The sequence below is a fragment of the Pinus tabuliformis genome, chromosome Q, assembly GCF_031772625.1.
Source record: "Pinus tabuliformis cultivar Carrire ecotype Pingquan chromosome Q, CPIR1, whole genome shotgun sequence".
NCBI lineage: Eukaryota > Viridiplantae > Streptophyta > Pinopsida > Pinales > Pinaceae > Pinus > Pinus tabuliformis.
Genome location: NC_142296.1, coordinates 1,162,778,539 through 1,162,793,308, shown reverse-complemented (window position 1 = coordinate 1,162,793,308; position 14,770 = coordinate 1,162,778,539). Strand labels below are relative to the sequence as shown.

At 36.7% G+C, this 14,770-nt stretch overlaps 1 protein-coding gene across 1 annotated transcript in view; it reads right to left on the bottom strand.

Moving 5' to 3' along the window:
- Positions 1-822: 822 nt before the first annotated feature.
- Positions 823-14,770, bottom strand: part of LOC149223786 (uncharacterized) — a 171,276-nt gene continuing 157,328 nt past the window's right edge. The window contains exon 3 of the mRNA XM_089385919.1: positions 823-1,395. Coding sequence (XP_089242045.1) covers positions 1,142-1,395 — 254 coding nt within the window. The 3' untranslated portion in view covers positions 823-1,141. The remainder of the gene's footprint in view (positions 1,396-14,770) is intronic.

The following is a 14,770-nucleotide window of genomic DNA, read 5'->3' as shown; positions in this document are numbered from 1 at the left end:
CCACATTAGAAGCTAATCAATTGCTAAAATCATTTCTGCTTGATTCTCATCTTCTTTTAGAAGTTACACCCACAATTAGATTAACACCCATTAATTATTTTAATTTCCTAAGTTTAGAATTAAGGTTCCATTAAAAATAATTAATTATTTTAATAAAACTGTCTTCGGGTGGAATTTCCCAAAACGCTTTCTAGGTTCTTTGGAATACATGTCCCAAGCCTCCCTGCAAAATTTGAGGCTTATAGCACATCCAATGCTATCAGAAATCAACATATCAAAATTACTCGGTGAATGGTACAAATGAAATCGAAGTTATCTCCTACATATCCCCTTTTACAGTGGTCGAAGTAGCCCTTTCTAGGCCGACTTTGACTAGCAGGTTTGACTTGTGCCAAGAGGCTTATTTTGACTTTCTAGACTCAAAATAAATCCTTCTACATGATACATCTTTCCCAGATGGGTCTTATATACATGACATTGACTCTCTTGACGCATGACAATAAATTTTATGACATGACAAACCTTAGAAGCTTGAAAAACATGCTTAACCTAGAAGACCAATCAAAGGAAGCATGAAACCCATGCTTGAAAATAATAATTTTTGTTTCTTCTTTTGTTTGTTACATAGGATATACATAATGACATGAGTACAATGACAATTATGAAGACCGAAACTAGTTACATTTTCCAACATAAGGCAGGCTTGAAGAGTTCCCTAAGCTGTTTCTTGTCCAGTGGGATTGCCTTTGTGTAAGTGATTGTCTTAATTGTTTAGGATCTTTGCGAAACAGATCCATGCATTGCATACAAAGTGGAGTTCGTTAAGCTACCCTTATGTTCAAACTTTATAATGTAAAGGCTTTCAAAATCCTTGGTAATTCTTAGGTACTTAAGATTGTTTCAATTTAATATCCATCTTCTCTAATAAGAAAGTTTTTGTATTACCTTCCAAGGAAAAAAACTTCATATAGTACACTACTACGATACACTAGATGAGGGTCATATCTGATTGCTTTCTCAATACACTATATCATATAAAATGAAAGTTAATCTATTCTGATTTATAGGGTGATCCAATTTCCCCAATAGATATGAGAATACTGTATACCTTGAAAATGTGAAGTATCTTGGCAGGAATACATCATTCCATATTCCATGAAATTTTAGACCTTTTCTGCCCTTGTTTCCATGAGGAAGATATTCTGTACTCTTCCAGTTCCTTCAATTCAGCTACACATGAAAGAATAGCCGTTTTTACCTGAGCATGGTCTGGGTTGAAATTAAGTGCATCCTGGAAAAGTTGTCTAGCCTGCTGTAAAAGTTTGGTTCTTTCCTTACTTCGCATTGGACGCATACGAGATCGATTACGCAAAGCCAAGCCCCAATTCAACAGTGCTGATATTCCAAGCATACATAGAACAACAGAAAGATAAGCATCGTAGACAATCTCTTGCTCTCACTCTTTCTCCCTCTTCATGCATCAACATGCATTCTCCCACATTACATATGCAAATCTAAACATATACAAATCCTGATTTACTGGCATCTGACAAAGTTTAAAATTTAAATAGAAATTAGCTTGTTATATTAGCTAGCATAGTTGAAAATCATGGAAAGCTCCTACAATATCCTATATCTGTGTTACCTAAATGATAAAATGGCTGCACCATATTGCCAAAAGCTGACCACATAATAATTCATGTATCTTTCTACTTTTTCTTTTTCTAAGATGCATTGTGAAGTCAATGCACAAATCCACTCAATATCATGAATGGCTATGACATATCTATCCCACAAATATTAGCTAACAAATAGCAGCAATGTTGATAAATTTAGTTAGGTGATACAGAAGACCTGCTCGATTAACATACAACTTACAAGCAAAGCCTGTTGTAACAAATACTGAAACAAAGAAGATGTTTATTAAGGTGTTCCAATGCATCAAAAGTAATATGCCAAAAAAGATGCTGAATTTGAAGAATATAAGTTACTACTAACTGAAAATTAAAAATCACTATCAAAGTAGATTTTGCAGACCAAGGCTACCATTTCTTCTCATCAAAGCTTCATTGGCAAAATAAAGTTTGAGGATAGTCAAAACTAAAGAAAATGCAATGACATTATCAAAATGCATACTTGAGCTCTTACATAGTGGCACCAACCAAATACAGCCTGCAAGAGTTTATTATATGGAACTTGGGATTCCATTTATCCAGTAAACAGAAGTAAGAGACTGCAATACAAATATGCTCATAACAAACTTGGCTCAGTTGCACAATTGCATTGTCCCACTGGTTGCATGGGAGATAAGATATCAATATATTTAATAGCAATTGCATCAGCAACACAGCATTTGATGAATAAGCAAGCCAATATCAGTCCCAAAAAGAATTTATCACATATGTTGTGATGAAGATAAAATTACAAGCAGCCAACAAATGTTGGCCAATGTGGTTGTTCAGAAGCTAAGCAGTTTGACAGTGTCTGTATTTAAGTTGTATTTGACACATTTTTCTTTGTTGAGAGTTAAGAATAGCATTGTGCATTGATAATGTATCAGTTGATATATTTTTGGGAGTTTTATATATAGCCTTGAATTGATTCTTCCAGATCCATCACAACTTACTATTTGAGTCAACGTTTCTAGCGAACAAGTGTTGCTCATCATCAGGCCTCAACCCTAACTGTTGTGATTCTTCATTTTATGGACCAAGTATGCTTAAGAATTTATTTTTAGTTTGACTTCCTCAAATTCTCTTGTCCTCATATTCACTTGTAAATTTGTAGGATATATAAATCTTTCCAAGCTCAGGAGGAAGTCCACAAAAATGATATATTTATTTTTCAGCATGAAACATAACTCAGCATCCTGTCACTTCAGCCTGAAAAAGAGGGTTGCACTTCCTCTTTACCCGATCTTCCTCTCCATTGAACCAAGGCATTGATCATGAGATTTATCCCCATATTGTATTCAGATTTAGCATTCAAGCATAGCAGTTCTTATTTTCAGCAAACTACCTATATGGATGGGAGACCTAAAAAGTGCAAGGCTGTAATGAGGAGAAGAATATAGGCAGAGGATATTGAAAGAGTGATGTAAGCCAGGATGTTAAAATTGGCAACCAGGGCAAAACTTCATGTGGGTCATCTTATTCATGGCTGATAATATTTTTATTAAATTCCTCTTGTCGAGAGGTGTAGGATTGATATAAAGATCATCCGATTCCGATAAGTATTCATGGAGATATGAATTTATTTTGATTATGGAATTATTATCAAGCCGACCTACAACTCATGTAGGCTCAGAAGCCCAACAGTCACATCTATTCAAACACCAACGTTGTGTATAAATATAAGAGGACTTTTCCTCATTTGCACTCACTCTTCTCATAACATCTCTCTCTCTCTACTACGCATAAATGAGTCTCTTCTCTACTGCACAGAAATGGGTCTCTCTCTCACACATGTGAAGCCGGAAGCTGTTGAACCTGAAGCTACAACTGCAGATCCAAAGATTGACCTGCGTGGCCTAGAAGATCTCCTCTTTGGAACTGTGCTATAGGTCCATTTGGATCTCCTCTGAAAGCCGCAACTTTTGGTGGTGGAATGAAGTCAATCCGACGAACGGTTTGCAAGATATCGACTACCCTAGTTTGAAGCTGGAAACTGCTGCAACTGTAGAAGTAAAGATTGACCTGTGTGGCCTAGAAGATCTCCTCTTTGGAACTGCGCTGTAGGTCCATCTGGATCTCCTCTGAAAGCCGCAAATTTTGGTGGTGGAATTAAGTCAATCCGACGAACGGTTTGCAAGATATCGACTACCCTAGTTTGAAGCCGGAAACTGTTGAAACTAAAGCTGCAACTGCAAAAGTAAAAATTGACTTGCGTGGCCTAGAAGATCTCCTCATCTGAACTGCATTGTAGGTTCATTTGAACCTCCTCTGGAAGCCGCAACTTTTGGTGGTGGAATGAAGTCAATCCGACGGTTGGTTTGTGAGATATCGTCTGCCCTAGTTTGATAATGAAGCCGCTAATGCTGATGTTGTTGATCTAGGGTTTGCTACTACTGATATGAATCAGATTTATTGCACTATTTCTCTCTGCTGAATTATTGAAGATAAAAGAAGATTTGATCAAAGGATTTCCCCACACATTATGGGGTTTGTCCCTGGCTAGCCGCCACATCTTGTGTCTCTTGTCTTGGCTTGTTTTCTATCGATCGTTTAATGTTCTATCTGCACTTTACTTTATGTACATGTGATTGCTAATCTGTGGAATATAATAAGAAAAAGAAGTAAACTTTTATAAGCATAGAACATACCATAACTTAACACAGGATAGAAAAACTCCTCCAGGCATATCTCAGGCTAACTGGGAAGGTAAACCGAGGTTTCCACAAGGTTGAGTGGAAAGTCCGCAATGACCCAAAGAATCAGAGGAGCGTGGGTGTCATCAATGAGTACAGACAAAACCTGGCCTTGTGTACCAAATGGATTATCTATTCCCTGGAGGGGAATGAAGCATGGAAACTAATACACAATTGCATTTTCTCTAGCTCATCTAATGGTAAAAGAGAGTGGAGAGGATTGAGTCTCTAAACCATTTTCTTCATTCTTTTCTTGGTCAAAATTGAGGGCTCCTTCATTGTCAAAAGTATTTGGAAGGCTTGGGAGGTTGTCAAACATTTTCCTCATTGGAAGGGGGAGAATTTCAGATTTGGAATCTCGGTCAGTGACCACTCCCTATCGTGGTAACCTATTATCCTCTCCAAGCCCCTATCCAAAAATCCTTGGTTCTCTATTTTTAAACTTTTTGTAAAAGCGGTAAGTCCATTCAAGACATTTTCTTTTGAAGCTAGACACTGGCTCTCACGAGTTCAACTTAAGCACGCCTTTCAGCTAAAAAACTAATAAAAAATTATAATAGACAAAGTTCTGACTTTGGCTCCTGATTGTCTATTTTCAAAATTTGGTATCAAAGCCCCCAAGGAACTAGTGGAAAGACTAGGCTTGGGGCTATAGAAAGCCCATTCTCAAGTATAAGTCCTTCGATGGTTATAAATGGTTTAGCTCAACCACACTGATTGAATTCAAGTGAAATAATATTTGGAGGAATCATTCCCAAGTTAACACATGGCTTTATTGGCTTTGTTCACCTGAGTGCTTGTGGCTGGAAAAATGTTTCGAGTTTCAACACTTTGTCCTTGCTCAAGGGATTTGTGCCTCTTGTGGCTAAACAGAGTCTCTCAAGAACTTATTTTAGTTCTACCAAAAGATTGAATAGAATTAGAATTGGGTCATGAATTTGTGTAAGCACTTCTAGATCTACCCATTATCATGGAAGGAAGCTCTGTTAGGGGACAAGAATCTTGGATATCGGAATTTGATAAGCCTTGGCATATGTTGAGAATCGAAATTTAATTCCAACTCTAAAACACCAAAAATTGAGTTGTTTTTGAGTGTGATGCATGTATATCTCCTTTACTTGCAATGCTAAAATTTCTATAATTGTTTAATCCATTATTATAGATCCAAGGGCAAGTGAAGAAATCCTCATTAGATTTTGAGCACCTTCAATAGTTTCTTGAGCACTAGGATAGGCCTTAGTGCACTATGAGCCAATTTCCACCAGACAACCCATATCTCGTCCACCAATGCCTTCTTAGTTGTCCAAGCAATCAACGGGATAGCACAAACCCCGTCATCAATCTAGGAACCAAGTGTGCAAGAGGAGGGACTGTCAACAAAGCATAGTTACCAAATTTGGCCAAACTAGCCCAAAGAATTCAAAAATTCAACGATTTGGTTCGGCTAGCTTACTAATACATGAATTCGAATACGGTACGGAATGGTCAGTTGACCACAAATTTTATATTGAAAATATCATGAGTACATTACATTATTGGGAGGACACGATAGGACTACATATTCGCTTCTTGCCAAATATTGGGGCCTTTAATTGGAGTTTACCATGAACCATTAGCAGATAGGTTAGGTTGGTTAGACTGATGTAGTGTCCTAGGGTAATTTTTTTGTCCCAGGGCTTCTTATTTAGACTAGAGTCTTGGAATAGAAGTACAACAGAAGTTATTCCTTTATATATTAGCAGATATTTCTTCATATAAATCAACCACAGTAGATGTACCATTAATATAACAATCAACAGTAGGAGCTTCCTCAAATCCACAATAGTTGGACTGATTGTCCAATAACCAAATTATCCACAGACCAATGATACTGTTGCCCAAACAAACCATATCCAACTATAAAATAAAATTGAGCTAAGTCCTGTAGCAATTAATTTACTCTATTTATCTAAATAGAACCTGGACTACTCCTTAAGCTCATTGGTCTGAGAATCTAATCACAGCAAGTTTAGTTGCCTTCCTGAGGTGCCACAGTTTGGTCCCACAACAGTTTGGACTTGCAACTTCGGACCTATGCCTCAGAAAAGTTACTAGTTCCACCTCAGAAAAACCATGAATTTTCCCCATAGATGCCACGAATTCCTGTCCCAGAAAGGCACTAGTCCCGTTGTTTTCTCAGATTGGTGAGTCCCACGATTTCCAGACCATAATAGAAAGGTAACGAGAATTTTAGTAACTAGGGTGGAATCTTTCGCCACTGAAATTAATAGAGAAAAAGGGGTCTTAAAACCAAGTTTACACGAAGCAAGGACGTTTTTTGGAATTGAAGCGTCAGAAGCTTCATTTTCCAAAACTCCTTGGAAGAGAAGCGTCTATTATTTATATATATATATATATATATCATTGCATTTATATTTAAAAAAAATGCAAAGTTCCAAATTAATTACAGAATATATCAAAGCATGCATATTGTACACAATTCACGATAAAAATAGCATCCATAGTACATTAATGATTAATTATTCGAGCATCAACAATCTAGAATCTAGATTCCTCTCCTCTTGTCTAGCATTTGCCTCTACTTCGATTCTCTAGGGATACTAGTCAACATTGCCACTTTCGATCAAACTACTAAGGCCACGACAAATGAGTTCAATGTAATGTTCCAAACTAGGAAATAATAGTGCTATGCGAAGCGAACAATAAAAACAACACCATAAAATTAAATCAGACCATCAGACCACAAAATTGGCAACCAAACTGCATTGTCTACTCATTGTATTAAATGGGAAGAGGTGTACAACAAGGTGATGGAATGTGTGCACCTGGGTTTGCTATAGGCAAGCTAACAAAAGCCCAAAATGAACAATGGAATGCCCTCCTAAAATCTATTGGTAATCCGGCCCAAGAGCTGCACTATTACTACCCAAAAAGGTGTTGTTGCCTGAAATGATCTGTTGCTAGAGCCTTCCTTGTTACTTAGGAAATTCTGGCAAATTAATCCCAACCTCTACGCAGGAAACCTAGGATAACCCACGAAGGAATTGGCCAAATGTTGACCTCGGAATTTTGGCCCAAATTCCCCTTAGCTCCTCTAGCTGCTAATTGAGTTGGGACCCCTGTTTGACTCCTTAGATCTGCCCAGAAAATTCTATAAAATTAGAAGTGTGATCCTTGCCCAAAACCCAGAAAGGGTTTCCCTTGGTTCCAACCTTCAAAAATTGACCTTTCACAGCTTGGCCCTCCTCCAATTTCAAATTTTGTTACTGCGACTGATCCTATCAATCTCTTATCTCCCAAATCCGGCAATCCTCCTCAAATGGGCCTCCAAATGATCTCCCTGCATCCCAACTCCAAACTCCCCCGGATGGTGCTGCCCCAAAGAGTCTCACTCCAATCACTGCATAATCATGGAGGAGATGATGCAGTCCTGCATGTGATGAAATGAGAGCTGCATGTAGGATGGCCCTCTTGTCTGTAGCTGCCCTCTATACTCCTGAAAATGATGAAAGGATGCTCCTGTCTCCCCAACTTCCCGGAGTGCCTCACGTTGTGACAGCGCAATCCCTACGCTATTGTTACCCCCCTGCTGTTGGTACTCGAGTTACAACTACTGTAACTCATCTCCATGTGGCTGCTACGAACTAATATGAAGATGAACTCCCTTCTAAGGTTGGCACTCGAAGTCAACCGAAGCAAGGGTTGAGATCTCCGCTCAGAGACCCTCATGTCGAAGTCCATCAAAGCAAGCGTTGAGATCTTCGCTCGGAGACACTCGTGTCGAAGTCCATCGAAACAAGAGTTGAGATCTCTGCTTGGAGACACTCGTGTGCTAAATAACACAGTAACCAGGCTAAGCAGCTAGAGAAACTAAAATTGAGTTCAATATGTCAAAAGATAAGATATCCAAATGAGGAGAGCTGCATTCTTTATATAGATTTCGTGGAGCACTTTTCCCTCCATCGTGGGTCCCTCACCTAACCATCGATTTCCCATCCATGCAAATTGAACTAGGGAATGCGTATTCCCCAAATATGGGTGGCCCCCACGTATACTTAACCACATTGAATTAACTTCTACCAAGTCTTGCCTCTTAATAAAATCAAATGGGCCCCCATCACCTCCAAAATTGGCCCCAAAATGTAGAAATTAATACTGCTCCAAAATAATTTAGGAACGGACATGACATTCAACAATCAACACCACCAACACTGTGGTACATGTTGTCGCACAAAGTGTCTAGGCAGCGCAACAACGCTCAGAGTAAGAGTTGTCACTCTTGATCCTTACTCCATTTAGACTCTCTCCTAGGCAAGTCAAGGGGGGTAGTCCCTAAGGTAAATGGATGAAAAAGCCTACGGAACACGGGCTCTAGGAGATTTTAATGATTAACAACTTCATGAATTTAAAGCAAGTCTCGGTCAATTACAATAGATGAATTAAGACAATACACAATTACAAGATATAAATGACTACAGACCAGTGCCTTTTATATCGAATTAACCATAGACTAAGTAATAACAAGTCATCCAGAGAAAACTTATAGATGTGGCAAAGCGACGATCATGAACAATTAATGTAAATGCCCAAAACTTTAACATGCAAGAGATTCCAGATTTAAAATGATTTTCATTAACTGCCCAAATCTAAATTCAATTAACATTCTCCAACAGTCAATATGATTTAAAACGTTTATCGCATTTGACAATAGAGAAATATCAAAATGCATTCAATCACCAAATAATACTAAGGAACTTCAAATTTTAATTTTATTTATCCCTTAGGCAATAACTTCAATGTGATAAATAAATAAATCAATGTGAATCAAAAGATTAAACAAATTAAAATTTTAATGGGCCATAGGCCACCAAAAAAAGAATTAATGTGAAAGTAAATCCCTTTAATTTATTTCTTTTAATTCAATTCCTAAGATTTTTTTTAGATTTTTAGAATTTTTAATGATTTTTTTAATTTTGAGAATTTTAAATTTTTTAGGATTTTTAAATGTTTTTCAAATCTTTTGGATTTTTTAAATTTTTAGAAATTTTTAAATTTTTTAAGATTTTTAATGAATTTTTTTAAATCAGAAAATAAAAGGAAGGAAAAAATAAAATATCAAAAAATTAATTCTTTAAAAGTTTTTAAATTTTTTAGATTTTTGAAACTTTATATTTTTTAATCAAAATCAAAATCATAAATTAAAAAAAGGAAACCTGAAATCGGAACTAGACAAAAATGAAAATAAAAAAAATGGAAAATCGAATGGATTAAAATCTAAACTAACTCTAACCCTAAAAGAAAATACAAAACCAAATAAAAGAAATCGAATGAATAAAAAAAATAAAAGAACTAAACTTAAACCAAATCAGGCACATACAAATCCAAATGAAAAAGTCGAAGTTTCACAACTGCAGGTTTTTGAAGCGATGAGGAGTTTGACAGCGACAAAGGGAGAAGGCTGCAGCAATGGGCAAGAGGATAGCAGACGGAGGTGGCCGATTGAAGAGCGGAAGGCAAGGTAGTGTATGGAGAGGTATTGAGGGCAGACGGATAGGGATGGACGACAGAAAGAGCAAAAGACGTAGGAGGGAGCCACGGGAAATGAAGCTGCGTGGAAAGGGTTTGGACGTGGTGGTTTGACGGCAGGAGAAGGGAAGAGATAGCCGCAGGGAGTGAGGATTTAGGCTAGCGCTTTGCAGGTTGAGGGAGTTGGAAAGGGATGCAGGTGTGAGCAAAACAGAGGAGCGATGAGGATTTTGGGAATAACACAGCAGAAAATACTGTGTTTGAAAGCGCTAGATGACAGCGTGCGGGTTGTAAGAGGGTGCAACCAAAAATGAGGGCCGAAGGTTTCGTTTTCTTTTGCAGGTTAAGAATAGCGTACAGGCGCTGACGCAGCGAGCAAGGAATAACACAGATCTGATATATGGCAACAAAGGCTTAAAAAAAATTCAAAATGGCACAATGAACCCAAAAACCCAGGCAGTGAACCAATCAGCAGAAATGGTGGCCCAAAAACTCTTTAAATCCACCAGAACTTCTTTAAGAATTTTCCAGAAATCTTAATTTAAAATTTTGAATCAACTTGCTTCAGATTTAACCCTGAAACCCTCACAAAATTTCCAGATCTGAATTTAAATTTAAACCCCTGGACTGCAAAATGTCTGAATAATATCCCTGGAAAACGATTTTAATGAACCCCAGAGATCCAGATCTTACCCTCCAGGGCCTAAATCTAGACTCTATACAGATTTCTCCTTCAGATCTGTAGCTGCAAGACAACAATTAAACACCCAAACGATATATACAAAAACCCAAAAAAAACCAAGTCAAAAAACCAAAAATAATTACAGATCTATGTACATGAATGGCAGATCTATCAGATCTAGGGAGTATGAGTTCAAATCCGCTCCCAAATCTGATAATCTAAGGCTCTCAACAACCAGATCTATCGATTTAGAACAGAACAGAACAAAAAAATAAATAAATAAATAAATAAAAAATAAAAAATTAATTTTTTTAAAGTTTAAAGGAGGTGCTGAGCTCAAAACCCTTCATGCATCACCCATAAAAAATATCTTATAATAAGCCTAGGATCAAATTAATTTGGGCTCTTCAGAAAACACAGATCGGGAGTTCGCTGGTCTAATTGAAAACTTCCCCGAACGCCCGATGATCTAATAATCAAGAATTTCCTACAAAACCCAACTCAACCATCAACATAGAGCGAGAAAACGATAATAAAATTCAGATAAATAGAGATACTTACTATTATATTCAAAACTGAAATTATCATTCAAACCCCAGCGACTGAGCAAGATACCTATACTCAAATCACTCTTCAGAAAGCTATCATCAATGGCTAAAAAGAAATCTATGCATAAAAATGACACATCTTACAGTGTTTCCACGAAGAGTAACACCAACAGAAATTAACCCCAAAGTCTTTCTTTATTGCTCATAAAAAATATTACAAGAGAGCTTTTCGCTTAGCACACGATCAAAAGATCAGATAGACTAACTGACAAATAACCTCCTATTTAAAGATAAATCCTCCTACGGCTAATTTGAGTGATCTTCGTCAAAGCAATCTCGACCATTGATGAGGATCAAAATTCCTTTTAATCTCATCCGTCGAAATTTTAAATTCTTGAGGAAATTCAAATTTTTCAATTAAATGCATTTTAATTAATTCAAAAATTAAAATTTTGAATTAATTTCCTCAAAATTTTGACTTTGATTTTTACTTAACCCCAGGGACCAAGGCTTAAAATTTAGCAAAATAATTAATTTACCTTAGTCCCTAGACCTCTTAAAATTTAATATTTAAGGATCGACGAATTTTGCCTTCGAAGAATTTAAATTTACCTAGGACCTAGAATTAATTAAATTTCTGGCTTAAGATTTTAATTAATTTTAGCCAGAAAATTTGATTAATTAACCTATGAGGGGATAAATTATTTTTCCAACCCTCAAGACACTTTACACCATGATTTGTACATTTTTTACATCTCAATGAGGAAAACCCATTTGCAAAAGACCCTCACATATTACCCAATTTTGCGGCACAAATATAATCTAGCATACCAAGAAATTTGTAATAAAATAACCAAACCAAATAGTTAGGATTATTCCCAAATCACTTTTACATAGACTCGATCTAGAACACTAGGACTCCCCTAAGATCCCAGTGACAAAATCCATTTCAGCTTTGGGGTAAGGCTGAAGGAAAACTTTGCCGCCCATCCAAAAATGGATCAGTGAGACAAAATCCCGGAATGTACAGAAAAGTAGGTTTACCTAGGTAATTACATACACGACACGGATCTGTTGAGATTATTTACATTATACATATGCAGAATGGGTTTACATTATAAGATGATGATGATAGCTGGACGACACAAATACATCGATCAGGCACTATCCCTTTTGCGAAAAAAAGGGGTGTACTGCTATGGGTCATTGACGCATAGTGGTCAACATCTGGCTCTACTTGGGGACACGTTGCACTGGAGGAATGTGAGAATCCTGAATCTGCATTCATGCAGCACACAACATAAGTAGCGTCCATCCAAAAAATCATCATATAATGTTAAGCATAGGAAAGATATAAGATCTTCATTCATTAACTAGTCTAACAACATTAAAAACACAAATCTAACTACAAAATGACATACTGAAATAATAGGGCATCAGGTTAGAAATACAATACAAAGATGCCCCATGGCATCAGATGTGTTCAATATAGTGCATACTGAGCATTTACATGCTTTCAGGCAAATTTGTCGGTTGTTTCTCGAATGTGCCATGTCCAATCCTGCATATGGTAGGATTTTTTCCTATCCGAAAATCAAGCTACTCGCGACTATCTGATGAATCAAATCGCTTTCTCATTCTCTTTCTCTTGCGTCTTTTCTTTGTGGCAGGCTGTATCACTGATGACGTGGAACGTTCTGTTTCAAAATTCTCAGATGAAGTATGTAAGATATGTATGACATGTCTTTCTTCATTTTGCATCTGCTCTGTCAAGAATGATGGATCAGTCACACAGGTGTCATGAGTAATAACTTGACCTTTTTAAATTTCTTCTTTGATCATGTCATTCTTAGTTAAATCTTTGTTAATGGAGTTAGCCTCTTTCTTGGGATATTCACAACAAGACAGGACCTGTAATTTCCTCTCTTCCAGCGTCTTATGTAATGAACCCATTTCTCTAACATGTCTTACTATTAACTTCTCTTGATTGAGTTCAGTTTTCACGAATCTTTCTTGCAGAGTGACATGATTAGCTTGCATAGCCTTTATTTGATTATGAATAATGGACATCTGATTAGAATGATTAACTTCCATTATTTTTAATCTGTTTTCGATGATATGTATTCCATCTGTATTTATGACACATGGTACCTGCTTTTCTTCTATGGCCAATAATCTATTCTAAAGAGATATTTGACCAACTTCCATGTCCTCTATAATTTTATCATTCTTTGCTTTCATGCCCATGAAACAGTTTTGCATATTATTTATTTCTTTCTTATGATTTGCTTGTATGGTAGCTAACTGATTATTATACTCAAATCTCATGATGGTCATTTCTTCATCCATAGTTGACAATTTGTTATGAATCGAACTTATTTCTTCTTAATAACTTGTTTCCATGGCAGTCATATGATTTGAATGATTAAATTCCATGATCGTCATATTTTCCTCTTGGGCTAATAACTTGCTTTCCATAGAATTAATTTCCCTGTCATGATTAGCTTTCATGGTCTCCATTTCCTTAGCATGCTGACTCTACATGTCGGTTACGTGATCAGAGTGTTTAATTTTCATGATTTCCATCTCCCTATTACGTTTTTCCAGGTGGGTGTACAAAGTTCTCATATCCTTGACGTAATCAGTTACAAATTTTTCTTGATTAAGCTCCATATTTTTTAACAGCTGCGTTTCACTGAATTGCATGTCTTTAATCAACTACTTTAGTTCTTCTATAATTTGCTTATCATTTTCCCTTTCATTGTCGACACTGATTTGATAACTTATTCCTACTTTTCCACTATCATGGATTTGTCTTGCAACAGTACAAGTGGATGGCACATTCTGATATGGAGAATTGTCTTGAAATATTTCATTGACAGTTGGATCCTTTACAAGATCACTTTCATTCTGTTGCATAATTTTAGGGGCACAAGGCGAGCTACCTTGATTACCATATCTATCTGTAAAAGCATTGACAAAGTTTTGTAAAGAAGCGAAAGAATCTTCAGGACAATTATTAAACCAATTCAAAGCATCACCCTCTACATAAAAAGCAAATAGATGCATTTTGACATCTTCATGTTTATATTAGAGAGAACTACAATATTTGATTATTGTATGAGTAAACCTGCATAGATGCTTTCTAACAATGACTCAATCACCACTTGAGAACAAAGGCAATTTATGAATGGCCACTTCCAATATATCATGGAGAAAATCAGTGAAATGACATGGGGTAAACGAATCATCCATGATGACTTGCTTGAAGGGATAAGGAGGGACCAAATACATGCTAGAGAGAGACCCCTGCCCAAGAAAATCAAGAGATCCACAAGAAGCGAGCTTCTAGTAGAAATTCTTGTAAGAAATGAAAGAAGTGGAGTCGCCACTTGAACATGAATCTAGCTCTAAGATCCAAAAGGCAAACAACTGGATATAAAGGAGGATTTCTTGTTTGAGAAATAATAAATGAAAGAAGTGGAGTCACCACCCAAACAAGAAACGAACCAAAATGTTTAGGTGCTAAAAGTGCAGATGAAATGATTAATGAGATGACGAAAGGTAGGGTGATGAAAAGATCAAATGACGCTAGTAAATGTTGTGCCACTTGACAGGTTAATGAATGGCGAAAAAGATGAGATGATT